Here is a 17266-nt window from a genome sequence, read left to right on the forward strand (position 1 = left end):
AACCTTGTCGAAACGTTGTACATTTGCTGTTATGTTAAACTTATATTAAAGTTTTTCTTCATTACCCATTCAAGCCATCTCCAACCATTATTAGTCTCAAAGCGGGTTTCTCATCATCGAACTTAAATAAATCATTTTGAAATTATGTATCTATTCTTTTTAAACTGTAATGCATATATATTTGTATATGTATGTGCGTGCGTGTGTATGCATGTGTTTGTATATGTGTATTTGTATAATCATTTATGTATATATATTTGGGTGTATGTGTGCGTTCACTTATGTACATATATATTTATCACTTTCTGTTGTTTCAGTTGTTTGTATGCATTATTATACACGTATATTTGTTACATTGTCACGTGACCATCAATTTAGAATGTTTTTGTTTATGGATTTACTGTTCAGTTAGTGATACCTGAAGAAGGGCATTACCCAAAACATTGTATCCACAATTATATATATTAAAAATATATATATAATGGCTGAAGACTGTCAGTGTAAATTTCTTGTACCTGATGATGACAAAACCTTGTCGAAACATTGTACATTTGCTGTTATGTTAAACTTATATTAAAGTTTTTCTTCATTACCCATTCAAGCCGTCTCCAGCCATTATTAGTCTCAAAGTGGGTTCCTCGTCATCGAAAATAAATATATATATATATATATATTAACTTCTTAGTGGTTTGACCTATAACATACATTTTTTAAAATTTACTGTATCTACTATGTTTGCTCCTTTTCTGCCTGGAGACACATTTAACCCTAATACTCAAGCCATGGGATTGGCACCATCAGTTGTGGAGGTGCAGGATTTGGTTCAGTGGGAATTAGCATCCTATATTGGGCCTGGTTCGTCATCATCTCCACATGAGGCAGCGTTGGCTGATGAGGAGGGGCATGAAGAGGAGAAATTTGACCAAGTTTTTCCTGCTCCTTTGTTTGCTATGCCTTCTCTTCAGGCAACAATGGAGGAAGTTTGACCTTCAACGCCATTCCTACAGTTGGTTACTTAGGTTTGCGGTATCTTTCAACTTTCTCCTGTGTCTTATGATTCATCCCCTTCCCTATTAAATGAGCTCCCTTTTACAGATTACTTGTTTTTTCCCATTCCCCAGATACAGAGGTTCATGTTCAAAGATTTTTGTCTCAAATTCTTTTGGGTTCTGGTATGCCTTGCCACCCTCATGTTTCTGAGCAACATGCTTTGGCCTTTCATCATTCTCTCAGTTCTTATTTGGATTCTCAATGTTTGAGTTGCCTTTTACCGATATGAGGTTCTAATCCTGAGGTTTGTTTCTTTGTCTCAGGCCCAATTTTTAAGTATTTGTCTCACTGTTACCTATGTTTACATTACCTCTCTTCTATGCACCTGTTATCAGAGGCTTTTTGCTGTTCTCCCAATGATTTTTTGGAGGGAACTCAGTTCTAGTTTGTGGTCGTCTTTGGCTATATTTTTCTCATCTGACCTTTCTCTGCTTACATGGCTTATTTATTATTAGGAACTGTTGGGGAGAAAAGTGCTACTTATTGGAGTTTGCCTCTCCTTTTCTTCCCCTCAGAACTTGCAGGTGGCTCCTTTTTTGTGTGATATCGTTTTTGGGGGTTGCCCTGTTTCTTTGGAATCACAGGTTGATGTGGCCAGGTTACATAATTCTCTCTCTTCCTTGGCAGATCCTTTATCCCAGCTTTCCACCTTCTCTTCTCCTGATCCTTTTGTTGTTTCACACCCTTTGAAGTCCACACCTCCTCCTTTACCTGTGTCTAGTCATTCTCGCTCTTATCCTCATATTGACCACATACATCAGGAGTGGTGGCAGTGGTATTATTGACTGTGAGTTCAGGTCTTTCGTGGAGGTTTGGGGAACTTTTTCTATAAATCAGTGGGTTATCCAGGTTTGAGCAAGGTCTTTCTCTTCACTTCAGGTCTCCTTTCCCTTTCTTCTGCCCCTATTCTGTTCCCTCCTCCAAATGATCCAATTTCTTGCATTTCTCTTTCTCAGGCTGTGTCAGAGCTTCTGCTCAAAACTCAATCGAATCAGTAGTTCCAGTTTCTCCAGGTTTTTATTTTCAACTGTTTGTCGTCCCCAAGAAAACCAAAGATTGGAGACCAGCTATAGATCTGTACCATCTCAATCAGATTCTGGAGCCCCCTTGTTTCAGGAGGAAATCTATTATGAAATCCTTTCTTTCCGTTTGTTGGGTTTTTTCTCTGTGTTTGTGGATGATCAAATTTGACGTAGCAGATGCTTATCTTCGTGTGCCCATCCTCCTGTTTTCTTCTGTTCGTTCATGAGAGACTTGATTTCCAGTTTTGGGCTCTTCCATTCAGGCTTGCCATGGCACCTTATGTTTTTTTTTCAGATTGTCCAAACTTTTGCTCACCATTCTTCAAGCAGCATCTGTAGTACATACTCATTTACTCCTCTAGAAGGCAGCGAAGGTATATTTGTTGATCAAGTTAGAGAAATCACTTCTTTCCCCACTCTTTATTTCATTAATTTGGGTATATTCTTCAATTCCCATTGCAGTTGGGCACAACCATCTTTCCTTCATATTCAGGATATGGAGAGATTGGTAGTCAAGGCTCTGTCCTCTTTTTTCTCTGCCTGCTCGAGAGGTTCTATCTCTTTTGGGGTTGTGGGCTTCTTTAGAAGCACTCATTTCTCTCGGCATGCTCATATGCATTCTTTTCAGTGGGAACTGTAAGATCAATTGAATTACCACTTGGATCCATTAGATTTTCAGGTCATCTTTCCAGTTTCCTTGCGAACAGATCTTACATGGTGATTGAACAGAAAAAATACTATGGTTGATGTACATCTTCCACCTCTTTGTCCAGAGCAGCATCTGTTCATGGATGATTCTCTTGTGGGTAGGGGTGCATATCTAGATTCACAGGAGATCTCTTAAACTTGGTCTTCTGTGGAATCAGGCCTTCATGTCAATCTTTTGGAGCTCTTGGTGGTTCATTGGGCCTTGTCTCATTTCCTTCATCTTCTTGGAAGAGGGTGGTTATAATACATTCTGACAACTTTTCGGTGGTCTCCTACATTAACAGACAGACAAGGAGGCACCAAGTTCAGGCCCTTGTGTTTTTGGACACTGGAACTCCTTTTATGGGCTCAAGAGCACAATATTTACTTATTGGCTTGCTATATCCCTGTGGCTTTGAATCTGGTAGTGGATCGGTTATCCCAACCACACAAAGTCCTTGCTACAGAGTAGTCCTAAGTCCTCAGGTTTTTCATTAGTTGTGTTTTATTCTGGGTACTCCTCACAACGATGCTTTTGCAACTCATCTCAACACCAAACCTCCACCATTTTGGTTTCCAGTTTCTCATTTCCAGGCATTGGGTATCGATGCTTCAGCCAGAATTGGTAGGGTCTTCACATTTATGTCTTCATACCTACACATCTCATCACCAAAGTTCTCTCCTTCATCCAATTCACTCCATGTCAAGTACTCTTCATAACTCCATGCATTTGTAGCCAGAAGCATGGGTCTGACACAGTTTGTTGCTTCTCTTCCTTTGTGTTCCATCTGTTCCTCTACTGTGTCAGTACATTTACCAACTCTGTTGGTCTACTTTTCATCATTGGTCAATTAGACATGGTTTCAGTCCTTCACATCCTACTGTGCTTCATCTTTCCCAATTTTTCTCTAGGCTTTTTGATCAGAATCTTTCATTATTGATGGTTTTGGACTATCAGGCTTCTTTGTTCAACACTTTTTTGTTTTACATGGTTCCACCAGATTTTTTCATTGCCATTTCTTTCCCTCCTCTTCTGGTCATTCTGACTTCTTCGACCTTGTCTCATATTTGTCTCCTCTCCCTGATTGGGATCTTAATGTTATCCTTTATGCCTTATCACTTCCTCCATTTCCACCCTCATCCTTCTGTTCCCTTTATCTTCTTTCTCTTAAGACCAATTTCCTTCTCCTGTTGGTATTTGTCTCCTCTCCCTGATTGGGATCTTAATGTTATCCTTTATGCCTTATCACTTCCTCCGTTTCCACCCTCATCCTTCTGTTCCCTTTATCTTCTTTCTCTTAAGACCAATTTCCTTCTCCTGTTGGTATTGGGCCTACGTAGATCTGACGTTTTTGCCATTGATGTTTCCCATACTCTTTATCACTATCTTTCTCCCTTTCATCTCGCATCTTTATTCCCAATCAGATGCTGATCGCCTTCTGTGTCCTGTATGAGCAGAGCATTGCTATATTGCTCATACTTCTCCTTTTTGTGGTTTCCATTCTCGTTTGTTTCTTTCCTGCAGTTCTGTTGTTTCCTGCGATCTTTCTCTCATTACAATTATGGGTTGGGTTTGCCAGCTTATTCAGTTGGCTTACGCTTCCCTTTCCAATGAAAGGTATTATCTTTATCATGTCTCCTCTCAGCAAATTTGCCATGTCACCTTGATTGAATAAATTGTGAACATCCTGCTTTTCAAAATTGGGTTTTGCAGTCACCCATTGCATATTCTCTGGTGTGTTGTTCCTCCAGACTCTCCACCACATTTTTTACCCTCCCTTCCTCAAATGGTGTAAGAGAGTTCTTACCATTTTCTAGTTCCTAGTCATTGCAGTGGTGGACCATGGATGCTTTTCTCGAGAGTGTGATGTACATATATTACAATTTCTCTTGAGAAAGTGATGAAACTGGAAATCTTCTCTCTCTCCTGGGTTGTGGTTCCACATGGTCAGATGTGGGAGGGAGCCAGATCAACTGATGCTGGATTCTCCTCATAATACTGAGTTCAGGGTGATAGATCTCGTTCCTATGGTGTAGACCAGTTCACACACCCCATGTCAGTAATTCTGGCTGCAGGATGTCTTGTCCATGCTTCATTTGATTGGGTTCATGGGACTTTGTCCACTTCATAATGCTGATTGTAGGACATGTTATACCCTGTTACTATGGTTGAGCAGACATTCCATATTCTCCTCATAATTTCAAGAATGTGGTTGAGTAGTCTTTGTCCTGTGCCTGCTCATAATACCAGCTACGGGATGCATCCCTGTTTTTACGGTTGAGTATCGAACACCTCCCCATAATTTGAGTTCAGATTGGTATATTTCTTGACTCCCACAGTTGATGTGGAAGTTTGTCCCATTCTTGCTTTTTGCTTCCTTTCAACATTGAAATTCCGGTTGCTTGCAATATGACACTCTTGTTTACTTACGACTGGGGTTTGTGAATATATTTTGCTCATGGTCCGCTTGCCATAGCCACATTACCATATTTTTCCTCTGTTGATTCTTTAGCACTGTCCTTCACCTCATAATACCAAAGATGGGATGTGGAACCTTGTCTGCATGGTTGGAGTAAATCTTTTCTACCATTTATTCCAAGGCTTTTCCATTATTGGTCAGGTCCTCGAGGCCACCTGTTTCACAACAGTTCACTTCTTCACTGGCGAAGGGCATACCTGTTTCAGAAGTGGCACAGTTTCCCTCTAGTGTGCTTTCAATCAGTTGCTATGCACACTTTTTAGATTCTTTCCCTAGGGATTCTATTATTCTTTCTGTTACACCAGTCCTTCCACCTACTCAGTGTGGGATTCTAGCTTTAAATGTGAGAAGAGGTATGTATCGTATCGGAAGTTGTCATTTTTCTACACTGAAAATAAATTTCCGATCGATACTTATCTCTTTTCACATACTTCTCACCCTTCCTCTCCATTTTTGGTGTTTATCTTATTTTATGGTGTGCCTAATCTCGAAAGTGAGATACACAGAAAATGTATTACAGAGGAAGCCAGCTGCTCAGGAAGTGTGTGTCATGCTCCTATTGGTGGATGATTGTCACATGTGCTATGCATGCTAAATGACCAGCAAGAACTGAGGGGTATAAAAAAAGGCTAGTGCATTAGGCGAGAATTAAGATTTTTAATGTGTTAGTGGGCAGTCCGAGACCGAGAGAAGTTTTTTAGGTGAGAGGAGGTATCTATCAAGAAATCTGTCCCTTAGCACAGTTATTTATTACAACACATGGCAGTGGGCATCCCTGGGCAATATTACCGTATAGTGGACAAAGAAACATCAGCCCTCGGGAGATTATGGTGGCATTGGAGTACTACACTATCTCTTGTGAACGGAGCAAGTGCTGGCTTATATAAAAAAGAAATATTATTAAACCTTTCAAATATGCATCTATAAATATAAATAACACATAATTAAGTAAAATATAAAATTAAAACCTAAATACAATGTAACTGTCTATCTAACTAATGTATTTCTGAGTGAGATATAATGCTAAAGTGGTAGGGACAAAGCAGCAACAATGCTAAGAGCAGTTTCACTAGTTCTCTATATAATTCTTCTAGCCAATTTTAAAATAACAGTTAAGAGAATGTACTTCAGAAAGCACTCTGTCCATTGGTTATAAACATCTAGCTCAACTAAGTATAATTGGCTGAGAAATTGCCACTCAGTGATAGAAAGTGGGCTTGGCATCTGTCAAGAGTTCAAAGAAATTTATTTCTCCTTTCTCCAAACATGCCCTATGGAACTTGAAAAAAGAATGTGTAAACAGAACAATTAACCTAGATTCTCTGGACATATAGAAGGTTAGTGTGAGCCAAGAACTGTTCAAACTACAAAGATACAAATTTAACATTTTGTGAACTTGCAGATCAACAGAGAATAAAACAATACTTAAGGAAATTTTCTTTAAGATTTATTTTTAAATAACGAATTTAAAACTTAGATAATATAAAACTTTGTACTATAATGTAAATTTTAATGCTGATATCATTGACAAACATTTATCATAAAAATAGCTTAATTAAACTTTAAATGTAACTAAGTAAAAGCTTGTGACATGCACAGAAAAAGGTCACCCTAAGAAAAGAGTTAATAGTAGTCATTATTTTTTGAGCATGTTACAGATGGTATTTCAGTCTACTCACCATATTTTCTAAAAAACTCAATTTTTTCTAGGTTTTTAAACATTTTACTTGAGAGAGATTTTACATTAACTTGAACTTCAAAATTAAACTGTACATAAGAAGCTTAATGTAGTTTAAAAAGCATTCAATCCATCTGTAATCTAATTTGCTATATTGTTGTATGCACTTATGAAATATAGTCTGCCAGTGATATAATAACTATGAGGAATACAAACTGTATATAGTAAGACAGTTTACACCCCCCTGGTGTATTATTCTGAAGGGTTATAACACTAAAAATTTGGTTTTGATACCTGTTGTGGACACATCACCAACATCTCATTGTGCAGCTTTGTGCTTAACAACAAAGAAAGAAAAAATAGTTTTGAAGTTATAGTCACGAGGAGTTTATGTTCCAATAGTTATTATATTGTAAAGCATTGTTGTTGAAAAGCTCTATATATGCACAATAATGTGTGTGAAACTCCATGTGGAGAGAATAATGTAACAATAAAATCTTTTAATTGTGGTTTAAATGACTATTCTAGAGTACTAAAGAAACATCAAGTGTGGTTGAAGAAGGAATGTTTTATATCTAAGATCTAATTATTTTATGGCAAATGTTATAAGTAATATGTACGCCAATTAGAATTTTAAATTTAGAACTTATGTATTACAAGCTTCTGCACTCATCATTTATATTCACTGTTTTCCTTTGAATTGCAAAGATAAAATAAAAAGAATCATGCACTTTAAAACAGTTTCTTTCCTTCTTCCATATTTTTATTATTCATCTAATTTTTTAGCATATCAGTGTAACTGAAGTTAAGTTCTTGTGCTTTATACAATACCACATCAAATTGTGGTTTGTTAGTTGCCTAATTTTGGGCCAACGTGATTGTAATTTTTTGTTTTAAACTATCTATATTTTGTGTTTTCTTTGCTTATAACTGTGGAATCACTGGAATGCTAGTCCAAAGCCTGGCATGTATCCTAAGGAGACCTCTAGAAATTGACATAGTGAGGGTCAGTATTCAGATCTGATCTCCTATGTCTTCCCCATGCATTAAGTGGGTAAATTAAATCCAAGTGAAAAATAAGTAATGTAAAAAGCAAGATTTAACCTGTTTATTCATGATTAGTGTCAAGTTAACTAGTTACAACTATTAATGTGGAAATATTCTGGCAAGTATCAGTGGAATTTTCTTATTATTCAGAAGTTTAGGAACAGCAGGAAAAATTAGAATATTTAGTACAGCTGTACCAAATAATTTTACCTCATTTTCAAATATAGGCTGACATGAAGAAAAAATACACTCATTCAACCCAAACTGACCTAAGTCATTTTCGAAGAGAGAATTTCTCACAGGTGTACCTTCCTAAGTAAGTGAAAGTATTTTTTATATATTATTTTCCAAAATTAAAAGTTAGAACATAATAATGTTTTGTAGGAATTAAACATTCACAGTTTGTTAGGTATAATGAGTGGGTTTTATTTATGAACTTGGGACTGGTATGTACTTTTAAGGAAGATAGTAATGAAAATGTACAATTTGTTTGTAGAGTTTGCAGGTTTGAGGCTATCATAATTAACATAGAGGCAATAGATACAGAGAAGTGTAAACTGTGGGAAATGGCAGAAGGATCCATCAGCCAACAATGACTTTTAGGAAGTTAGAAACATTACTATTAGGGCTAAAAGTAGTGGATTTAATTGAGCATGTTCTGTTGAGCCAAAAAAACAGAGAAAGATATTATTGATAAACTTAAGGAAGTTATAGTTATTGGGATTCTTTGACAAGGCATGTGGATGGGATAGTCAATGGGGGTAAATAGGAAGAAAAGAAAACAAACAAACACAAACAATTTTTTGCTGACATAAATAATATTCTTATTTTTTTCACTCTGTTAGCATAAAACAGATATGTAGGTGCTCCTTCATTTATGAAATTCCTTTAAGTTATATTTTAAATGTTATTTCTGAAGCACACTTGCTTCCTCTCACACATTAGTTTTATCCCAATGAAAGTTTCTCTTCTCTGCCCATTTAAGCATTGGTATGAATCTTACCTCTCTAGCTCCAGCCTTTATACCCCACTGTATTGCCAATAGCCATTTAAATCTTGTGATTTTCTCTACCTGCGTCAATGCACCACCTATACCAGATCCGTATATAAGCTCCCCATTATTACTTCCTATTCACTTTTCTCGACAGCAGAACTTTTTGATGATGGTTTTATGTGCTTGTTGTGGGTTTCTCTTACGTGTTCTATAACTTTAGTTATACCTGTGCTTTGGATGATTTTTTTTTACCTGTCTTACTGGGTTTTGAGTTTATTGTTTCTTTTCAGCAAAAAAAATAATTCTGAAAATGTTTCAGATATGAATTCTCACATTCATGTCTCTGATGTGGAGTCTCCTAGTGCTCCTAATCTTCCACCTTTGGAGCCTAGCAGTGCCCAGGCATTAGGGGAGGCCCCATTTCCATGGAGGACATCCAATCCATCATATGCAGAGAGCCTCATGAAGCCTCATGTTTCTTTTCCTGTTGGCTCACAGTCTGAGTTTGCGGGGGATCAGGGGCAAACTGGTGAGAACTTGTACTCTATTTTTCCAGCTTCTTCCTTTGCTCAGACAGCTAATCATGACCTCGGATGGACATCACACCTCCTACACTGTTTTTGCACCTAGTAAATGAAGTTTATAATGTCTTGAGCATTTCTTAAGTGTTTTATGACTCTTCTCCCTTTTTGTTGGGGAAAAGTCCTTTGGCTGATAACCTAGTTTTTCCACCTTTGCCAGATATTGTTTAGAGATTTGCTGAACAATTGAGAGAGAGTGCTTGCCATGCCTTGTACTCCCCATTTATCGGATCAGCATGCCTTAGCTTTCCATCGCTTGGAGGACCCATAATTAGATTTTCAGAGGTTAGATTCTCTTTTCCCTATTTAGGGTTCTAGGCTTGATGCCACTATTTGTCATAATCTTACAAAGTTTTCCTGGATTCGTCTGTCCATTACAACAGCTATGCATTTTTTATCTTCTTTGCAACTGTTGTCTGAGTTCAATTACAGGTCTCCTGCTCAGTTTAAGAGGATCTTAATCATTTATTGACTTCTACTTTGGTATGGTTATCAGCTTTTGCTCTCTTCTTGGTCTCTTGGTTAGTTTGTTGCTGGGATCTTCTAGAAAGAGATGCCTTGCTTGAGGATGTTCAACTTCCTTCTTCAGATCTTAAAGATCTCAGAGAAGCTCCTTTTCTCAGACATTCAATTTTTGTAGGTATTCCAGATTCCATGGAATCTCAAGTGGATGTGGCCCATTTCCACTCTTCTGTTTCAACAATGTCCTCTCACTTTTCCTGGTCTTCTAAAGGACAGTTTCTTGTAATTCCCATTTAGGTTTCCAGACCTCTGGCATCAGCTCCATGTTCTATTGGAAGACAAAGGAGATTCTGCCCTCATCAGTTGGCATCCTCTGTTCATGTGGAGCACCAACAATGGCATCAGTGACTACCTTATGGGATCTGGTCCTGTGGGGGCTTGACTCAAATGGTTTGTGTCTGTATGGGAGACCTTCACCAATGATCAATGGGTCATTTAGGTTCTTATGAGTGCAATGGTCCTTCATTTCATGTCTCCTCAATTGTCTATCATACTGATTGTCTTTCCCCTTCCCAAGGATTGTATTACATCCAGTTGTCAAGCACGATCCAGGATCTTCTGCACAAAGAGGCTGTAGAGTGCATCGACTCTTCTCTCGGGGTTTTTATTCCCATTTGTTTGTAATACCATAAAAGACAAGTGATTGGTGACCTATCATGGAGTCTTCAAATCATTATCTCCATTTTGTGCACAAGAGAAAGGTTTTTCAGTTTTGCACTCAACCTTTCGGCCTAGCATCTACCCCATACGTCTTTTGCCAGATATTCTGACCCTTTACACATCATCTTCACTCATTGGGCATTCATACTCACCATTATATGAACAACTGGCTTCTTCTCGCCTCTTGGCAGAGCTTCACACTCAAGATCTTTTATCTAAAGCTGTTAGAGCTGAGTTTATCATCAAAATGGAGAAGTCTATTCTTACTCCCACACAGTACCTTGTTCATTTAAGGATATCTTTCAATTCACATCTCAATCGGGCCAAATCTTTTCCTCTACACGTTCATGCCATGGAATGGGCTTTTCTTCTAATACAGTTGTCTCCTTCTCCACCAGCATGTGTGGTTCTATTTTTTATGGGGATGTGGACATCCTTGGAATTGCTCATTCCTTTGGGTTGGGCCCACATGTGTTCTCTTCAGGGATCGTTATGGGACCAATGAAACATTTGCATAGATGTACTGGATTGCCCGGTGACCCTATCAGCTTCCAGCCTGCTTAATCTTGGCTAGATGTTGAACAGGGACAACATGACAGTAACAGTTCCTCTCCCACCTCCATGTCCAGAGATACATTTTTTCATAGATGCTTCTCACCAGGAATGGGGAGCTTGTGTAGGGGATATGGAATTCAAGGGCCTTTGGACAGAAGAGGAATCTTCTCTCCACATCAATTTTTAGAGCTTCTTGCAGTTCAGTGAGATATGTCTTGGGCTCTTAAATTGGTGTGAGGAGAGGTGGTAATGCTTCACTTGGACAATTCTACTGTGGTCTACTACATTTCCAAGCAAGGGGGCACTCACTCCAGGTCTCTTTGTTTTTATACATTAGATCTTCTCAACCATCTGCCTTAAGAGAAATTTCCCAGTGATAAAACGTTGTGTTGATAAAGGTCATCCCATCTTTGTATCATAAGCTGATGAAAATACAAATATTAACAACTGGTCAGTCTAGGGACAGTAAATGAGTAAAATTTTCTTTTTGTTAATCAAACTTTGACATACTATGTCTCTTACAATTTATGATTGTAATGTATATGTTAACAATGTTAATTGTCAAGAGTTACTTAATTATTAAATGTGAAAGTTTACTTTAAATGTACCATTGTTTACTTTGTGTAAAGGTATTGTTTAAGAGACTTCACAATGCAGAGACGGGCAGTGTTTTTTTAAATTTAGATGTTTGTATTGTTTTTCTTTAGTTAAGAGTTTTTTTTTCACTTTATGTGAATAACACTGGCTTAATCACTAGAACTTTCTTATAAGTGAAGGAAATGATTTGAATGATATAAAACTTGTGTTAGACTAGAAGTTGTTTATTGGTTTTATGAGTTTGTTAATCAATTTTTTAATTACTTCAGTTTTGTGAATACTGAATTTGTTTCAAATAAGTATTAAAGGTATGAGAAAGTGCTGTACATATAGGAAAAAATTAGCATTTCAGATTGTCTGCTAGTGGCTACTGTAGTACTGTGAACTTAGGCCTATCAGTGAACATTAGGCTAACATACTATTTTTAGTGGAAGAAATAAAACACTCATTATCATGAAGTGTAGTGGACTTTGCATTCTCCTTTTTTACCAAATAATCCAAATGAACTCACCCAACAAAAGAAACCATGACATCTATATATATATATATATTCACACACACACACGGACACACATGCGTATAGATATAAACACAAAGAAACTAGATAATATCTTAGTAATTTGATAGGCGGACTTACCTTCTTCCTCTACCCTTGAAGAAGAAAGATTCACCTGTCAAAAGTTTTAGGTTTCACAAAATGTCATTAAGTTTGATTTACCAAACTTTTTCAATTCTGTATGTCTTTTTATCATCAATCATATATATTATACATACACACACACACATATATGAAAGAATTTAACTCCAGATTATTTTTAAAGAAAGAATGGAAAATAACATACAGGACACACAAAACTTGTTTTTTGCTTCAGCTACTGTCATGGATTCTTTGATACTAGTATATGCAAACATTTATATAATATTCCCCTAATAATGGTTAGTGATAATTAAAGTGCATCACACAAATGAAGAGTTTTTAAAATAATGTTAATTGCTAGCAGTTTATCAGTTTTTGTTTTTCATTATGTTGCATGAAAATAGATTAAACAGTAACTATAAGCAGTGACTCTATGACTTTTCTAAAAGAAATGTTTTCATTGAAGTACAGTCTCAGACAATGGAATATCAGGAGAGGCTTTAACAACAATAACATATATATAATTACTATCTTGTTATGAATACAAATATATTCAAACATTTGATGTTTCCATAATAACTATTTAGTGAAATAGCCAAATAATTTTTATATTTCTAATTGCAGAAATTTGTCTCTTCAGAGTGAGTGTTGATTGGCCAGTTTGGCTCTAATGCCAACATTATGCAAAACCAAATTTATTTATTTAGTAATGCAAATAAATACAGCTTTACCTATACTCTCCAAGTATTTTAGGTAAAATATAGAAACTTACAAATAGTTGATACTTTCAACTTGAAATGTTAGAAAATCTAGATCAAAGTTTTACTGGAATGTTAACTGACATAGAGAAAAACTAATATTTGAGAAATATGGTAAATTTCACATAATTCATGGCTAAATGTGAGAATGAATAAGAGTAATTAAAACCATATGCACATTATATTTTTGGAGCTTAATTTATAGTAGTGAGTACTGATCTCTTGACCTTTTCTTTTCTTCCTAGAAAAAATTGGAGTCAGACAAAACAAGATAGAGGAATATCCATACCCAAAATTTATAACCACCTGAGTAGAGTAAGAGGTGATTCATCAGGAACATGTCTAAAAGTTGTTAATATAACATTGGATCTGTGAAACATCCCAGAAAGTATGAATTATCTGCATGTTAGTGACTGTTTCATATCTAATAAATTCCATTTGTTAAGCCATTAATTTATGTGATACAGTTAATTGATAGTGTTTGTCTGGTAGAGCATTTGCCCATTAATGCAGTAAAATTTAGTGTATAAACTGTTGCACAAATATTTACAGTAAATTAGCTGTAGAACTGTTAAAATTTTATTTAAATTGAAAGAATATACTTTAATATATAGGTTTTTGTTTTAATTGACTACATGTCAGAACAAGGATCTTTAGTTTTGAACACAGTGGGCAAGCTTTAAACAAGTAAAATTTTAAGACTTAAGTAAAAACCCCAAAGGAAATAAAGCTTATTAGTTTGTTCATTTTTCATCACATTCAGTAGATGTTCTCAGATTTTTACCTATAATTAGTTCTGATCAATAGCAGATATTTTAAATTAATTTTTAGGAAAGATAATCTAATGATGATATAAGTTGAACTCTATAAGAACATGGACTTCAAGAATTTTTCTTATTTCACAGTAGATTACTGAATGGAATAAACTTATCTATGAGGTGCCTCAACACTCTTTTGTGTGTCTACATTCACAAACATGGAACTAAATAATATATTTTATTTAGTTTTAGCATTTTAAGACATTCAATATTTATAAAAGAACATAATGATATAATAACCAGTCAAATTATAGCCTACATTTAGAAGTTTTACATTTCAAAAATGCATAAACAAAACTAATTATTTGGCACTTCCAGATTACTCTATGTATTTTATTATTACATGTGACTTAGAAAGCTACTCACATTGGCCAGTAAGAAACGAGTCACTGACACACAAAAAGCTAGTGTCTGGATGAACCATGCAGTACAATGTATTCATGTAGATTTTGATAGTAGTTAGTATTTTGTACAATATGTAAACATCCATTAACTTAATACTTAAAAAAATATCAACTTATTTACCTATAGGAAAACATGGCTTCAACCTGTAGTGTCATTATTTGTTAACATAGTGCAATATTGACAAGTCAACACAAGCTAGAAATGTAAAATAGTGCAATATTAATAAGTAAACATAAGCTAGAAATGTAAAATAGTGCAATATTGACAAAAAAACACGTTAGAAATGTAAAATAGTGCAATATTGACAAAAAAACACAAGTTAGAAATGTAAAATAGTGCAATATTGACAAAACAACACAAGTTACAAATGTAAAATAGTGCAATATTGACAAGTCAACACAAGTTAGAAATGTAAAATAGTGCAATATTGACAAGTGAACACAAGTTACAAATGTAAAATAGTGCAATATTGACAAAACAACACAAGTTAGAAATGTAAAATAGTGCAATATTGACAAGTCAACACAAGTTAGAAATGTAAAATAGTGCAATATTGACAAGTGAACACAAGTTAGAAATGTAATTCAGTATAAGGAAACATTGAATTATCTTAGTTGTCAATACTTGTTAAAATGATGCAATATTGACAAGTTAATATAAGTTAGAAATGTGGTTTAAAATTTTATTATTTAAGCTTTCTATTGATTTGACAGATAATTTTATTAACAGAAAAAACGTTGCGTGTTCTTTAATAAAGTGAATTTCCTTATTCATCCACTTGACTAATGGAAGCTAGTTACACAGTTAAAAACAGTATGATTTGTTTCGTGCTGGGTGGCAAAAGTTTTGCTTGTATGTGTAACTTGCATTCTAGTAGTACTTGGAATTTTATCTTTACACTGTACTTTTAACATTAGATTTCTTGTTTGTCCTCTATATATGCATAACAGTCACATGTTTTTATTATTGCTTTCATATGCATATATAGGAATTGTTCCTTGTAGTTCTACAACAGTTGTATTACCATGTAAAATTAGCTAACTTTATTCCAGTGGTACTATCTGAGCAACTATCAGTTGAACGAAAGTGTGATTGATCATTGTGGCATACTGTTTCTACATTTTCCAGCATGTTAGACATGATCATGTGCAGAGCAAGATATTTAAATATCACTGCAATAGTATATGTGGTAATTTATTTATACTAGTATATATATATATATATATATATATATGTGTGTGTGTATGTATATTCTTTGGCTCAAATTTGAACCTGAGACCCGTCATATGTCAGGTGAGTGCTCTACCAACTCAACAAAAGTATTAACCCACTAGTGTTTACTAGTAAGCCACTTTTTAACAACTTCAACTACTACACTCTTATTTTTTTTCTCATAAAATAGGCCCATCCTACACCGGATGTCAATGGGTTAATTTTACCTTTACAGTATATACATTTTCTCACCTCAGATTTGAACCTGAAACCTTCACACACCAGGTGAGTGCTCTACTAACTGAGCTACAGGGTTAACCTACTGGCAGCTGCTTAGTAAGGCACTTTTTAAAAACTAACTCAAACTACCAAATTCTTCCATCATCACAAGTGAAGCCCTGTTGGATGGTGAAATGGCCTATGTAGTTGAGCATCAATGGAATTATTAATTTTTCAGTGTATTTACGTTTCCTCACCTTGTATTTGAACCAAAGACCTGTCATTCTAGACAAATTCCCTTCCAACTGAGCTAAGTGGTTAACCTCCTTGGGTTTGCTAGTAAGTCACTTTTTTAACAACTCAAACTGCTATATATAATACATGTATATAACAGTTATTGAAGTTTGAAAAGTAAAACTGAATACTGAAATTTCAGTAACAAATTAGGAAATTTGATGCTGTATTAAAAAATTATTTCTACAAATTGTTGAATATTATATAGTCCACATGTTGTAAATTGAATATTTGTTGTTCTATTTCATGGAAAAGAAATAGATTCAGGCTTTAAAGCATGAAATTTAATAGCATTGGTTATATTGTTCACCATTGTGTGCTTGTTACCAGAAATGAATATTACCTCTAGTTAAGAATGTGTTTTCACATAAGATTAACTGAGTTGTAAATTGCATAACTCTAATGAAAGTGCATGTTAAACTGAGAATTGTTTTATAAGATTGTAGCTCAGTGTTAAACATCTTTAAAGTTACATAGATGTACCTCTTCTGTCAAACTCGCATATGTATTTGTTATTTTTATTTATATCACTGAATTTGTGATTTAACCAGACCAAAACCCCTAAAATATGGTGCTAAGTTTCCACATCATCAGCTTTAGTACTACTCATTTTTACTTTTGATTGTTGCATCATTAAAAACTTAAAAAGTCAAAAAACTGGCACAAAATCTTAACCTGATTTTGAAACAACTTCCAAGTTTGTTATCAAAGTTTGCCTACTGTGATGAGGATTGATTGCTATCTTAGGGTATATGTGGCCAGAAATTCAACTTTCAAACTAGTTGGCAAAGTTGACCTATGTTGATGAAGGTTGATTGTTGTTTTATACATGGCTAGAAATTCAACTTCCAAACTAGTTGTCAAAGTTGACCTATGTTGATGAAGGTTGATTGTTATTGAATACATGGCTAGAAATTCAACTTCCAAACTAGTTGTCAAAGTTGACCTATGTTGATTGTTGTTGTATACGTAGCTAGAAATTTAAACTTCCAAACTAGTTGTCAAAGTTGACCTATGTTGATGAAGGTTGATTGTTGTTGTATACATGGC

The 17266-nt window shown here is 35.3% G+C and overlaps 1 protein-coding gene across 5 annotated transcripts in view; it reads left to right on the top strand.

The window, feature by feature from the left end:
* The window catches only part of LOC106465537 (cilia- and flagella-associated protein 206-like), a 96074-nt gene extending 78903 nt beyond the window's left edge, over positions 1–17171 (top strand). For 3 of the 5 annotated variants that reach the window (XM_022393450.1, XM_022393453.1, XM_022393454.1), the window contains 2 exons: positions 8192–8280; positions 13514–15286. In XM_022393450.1, coding sequence (XP_022249158.1) covers positions 8192–8280; positions 13514–13643 — 219 coding nt within the window. In that variant the 3' untranslated portion in view covers positions 13644–15286. Of the gene's footprint in view, positions 1–8191; positions 8281–13513; positions 15287–15960 lie in introns of those variants that run through there. The other 2 variants (XM_022393451.1, XM_022393452.1) reach the window with 2 other exon arrangements.
* The last annotated feature ends 95 nt before the right edge of the window (positions 17172–17266 follow it).

Source organism: Limulus polyphemus, unplaced genomic scaffold (genome assembly GCF_000517525.1).
Source record: "Limulus polyphemus unplaced genomic scaffold, Limulus_polyphemus-2.1.2 Scaffold1975, whole genome shotgun sequence".
NCBI classification, from domain to species: domain Eukaryota; kingdom Metazoa; phylum Arthropoda; class Merostomata; order Xiphosura; family Limulidae; genus Limulus; species Limulus polyphemus.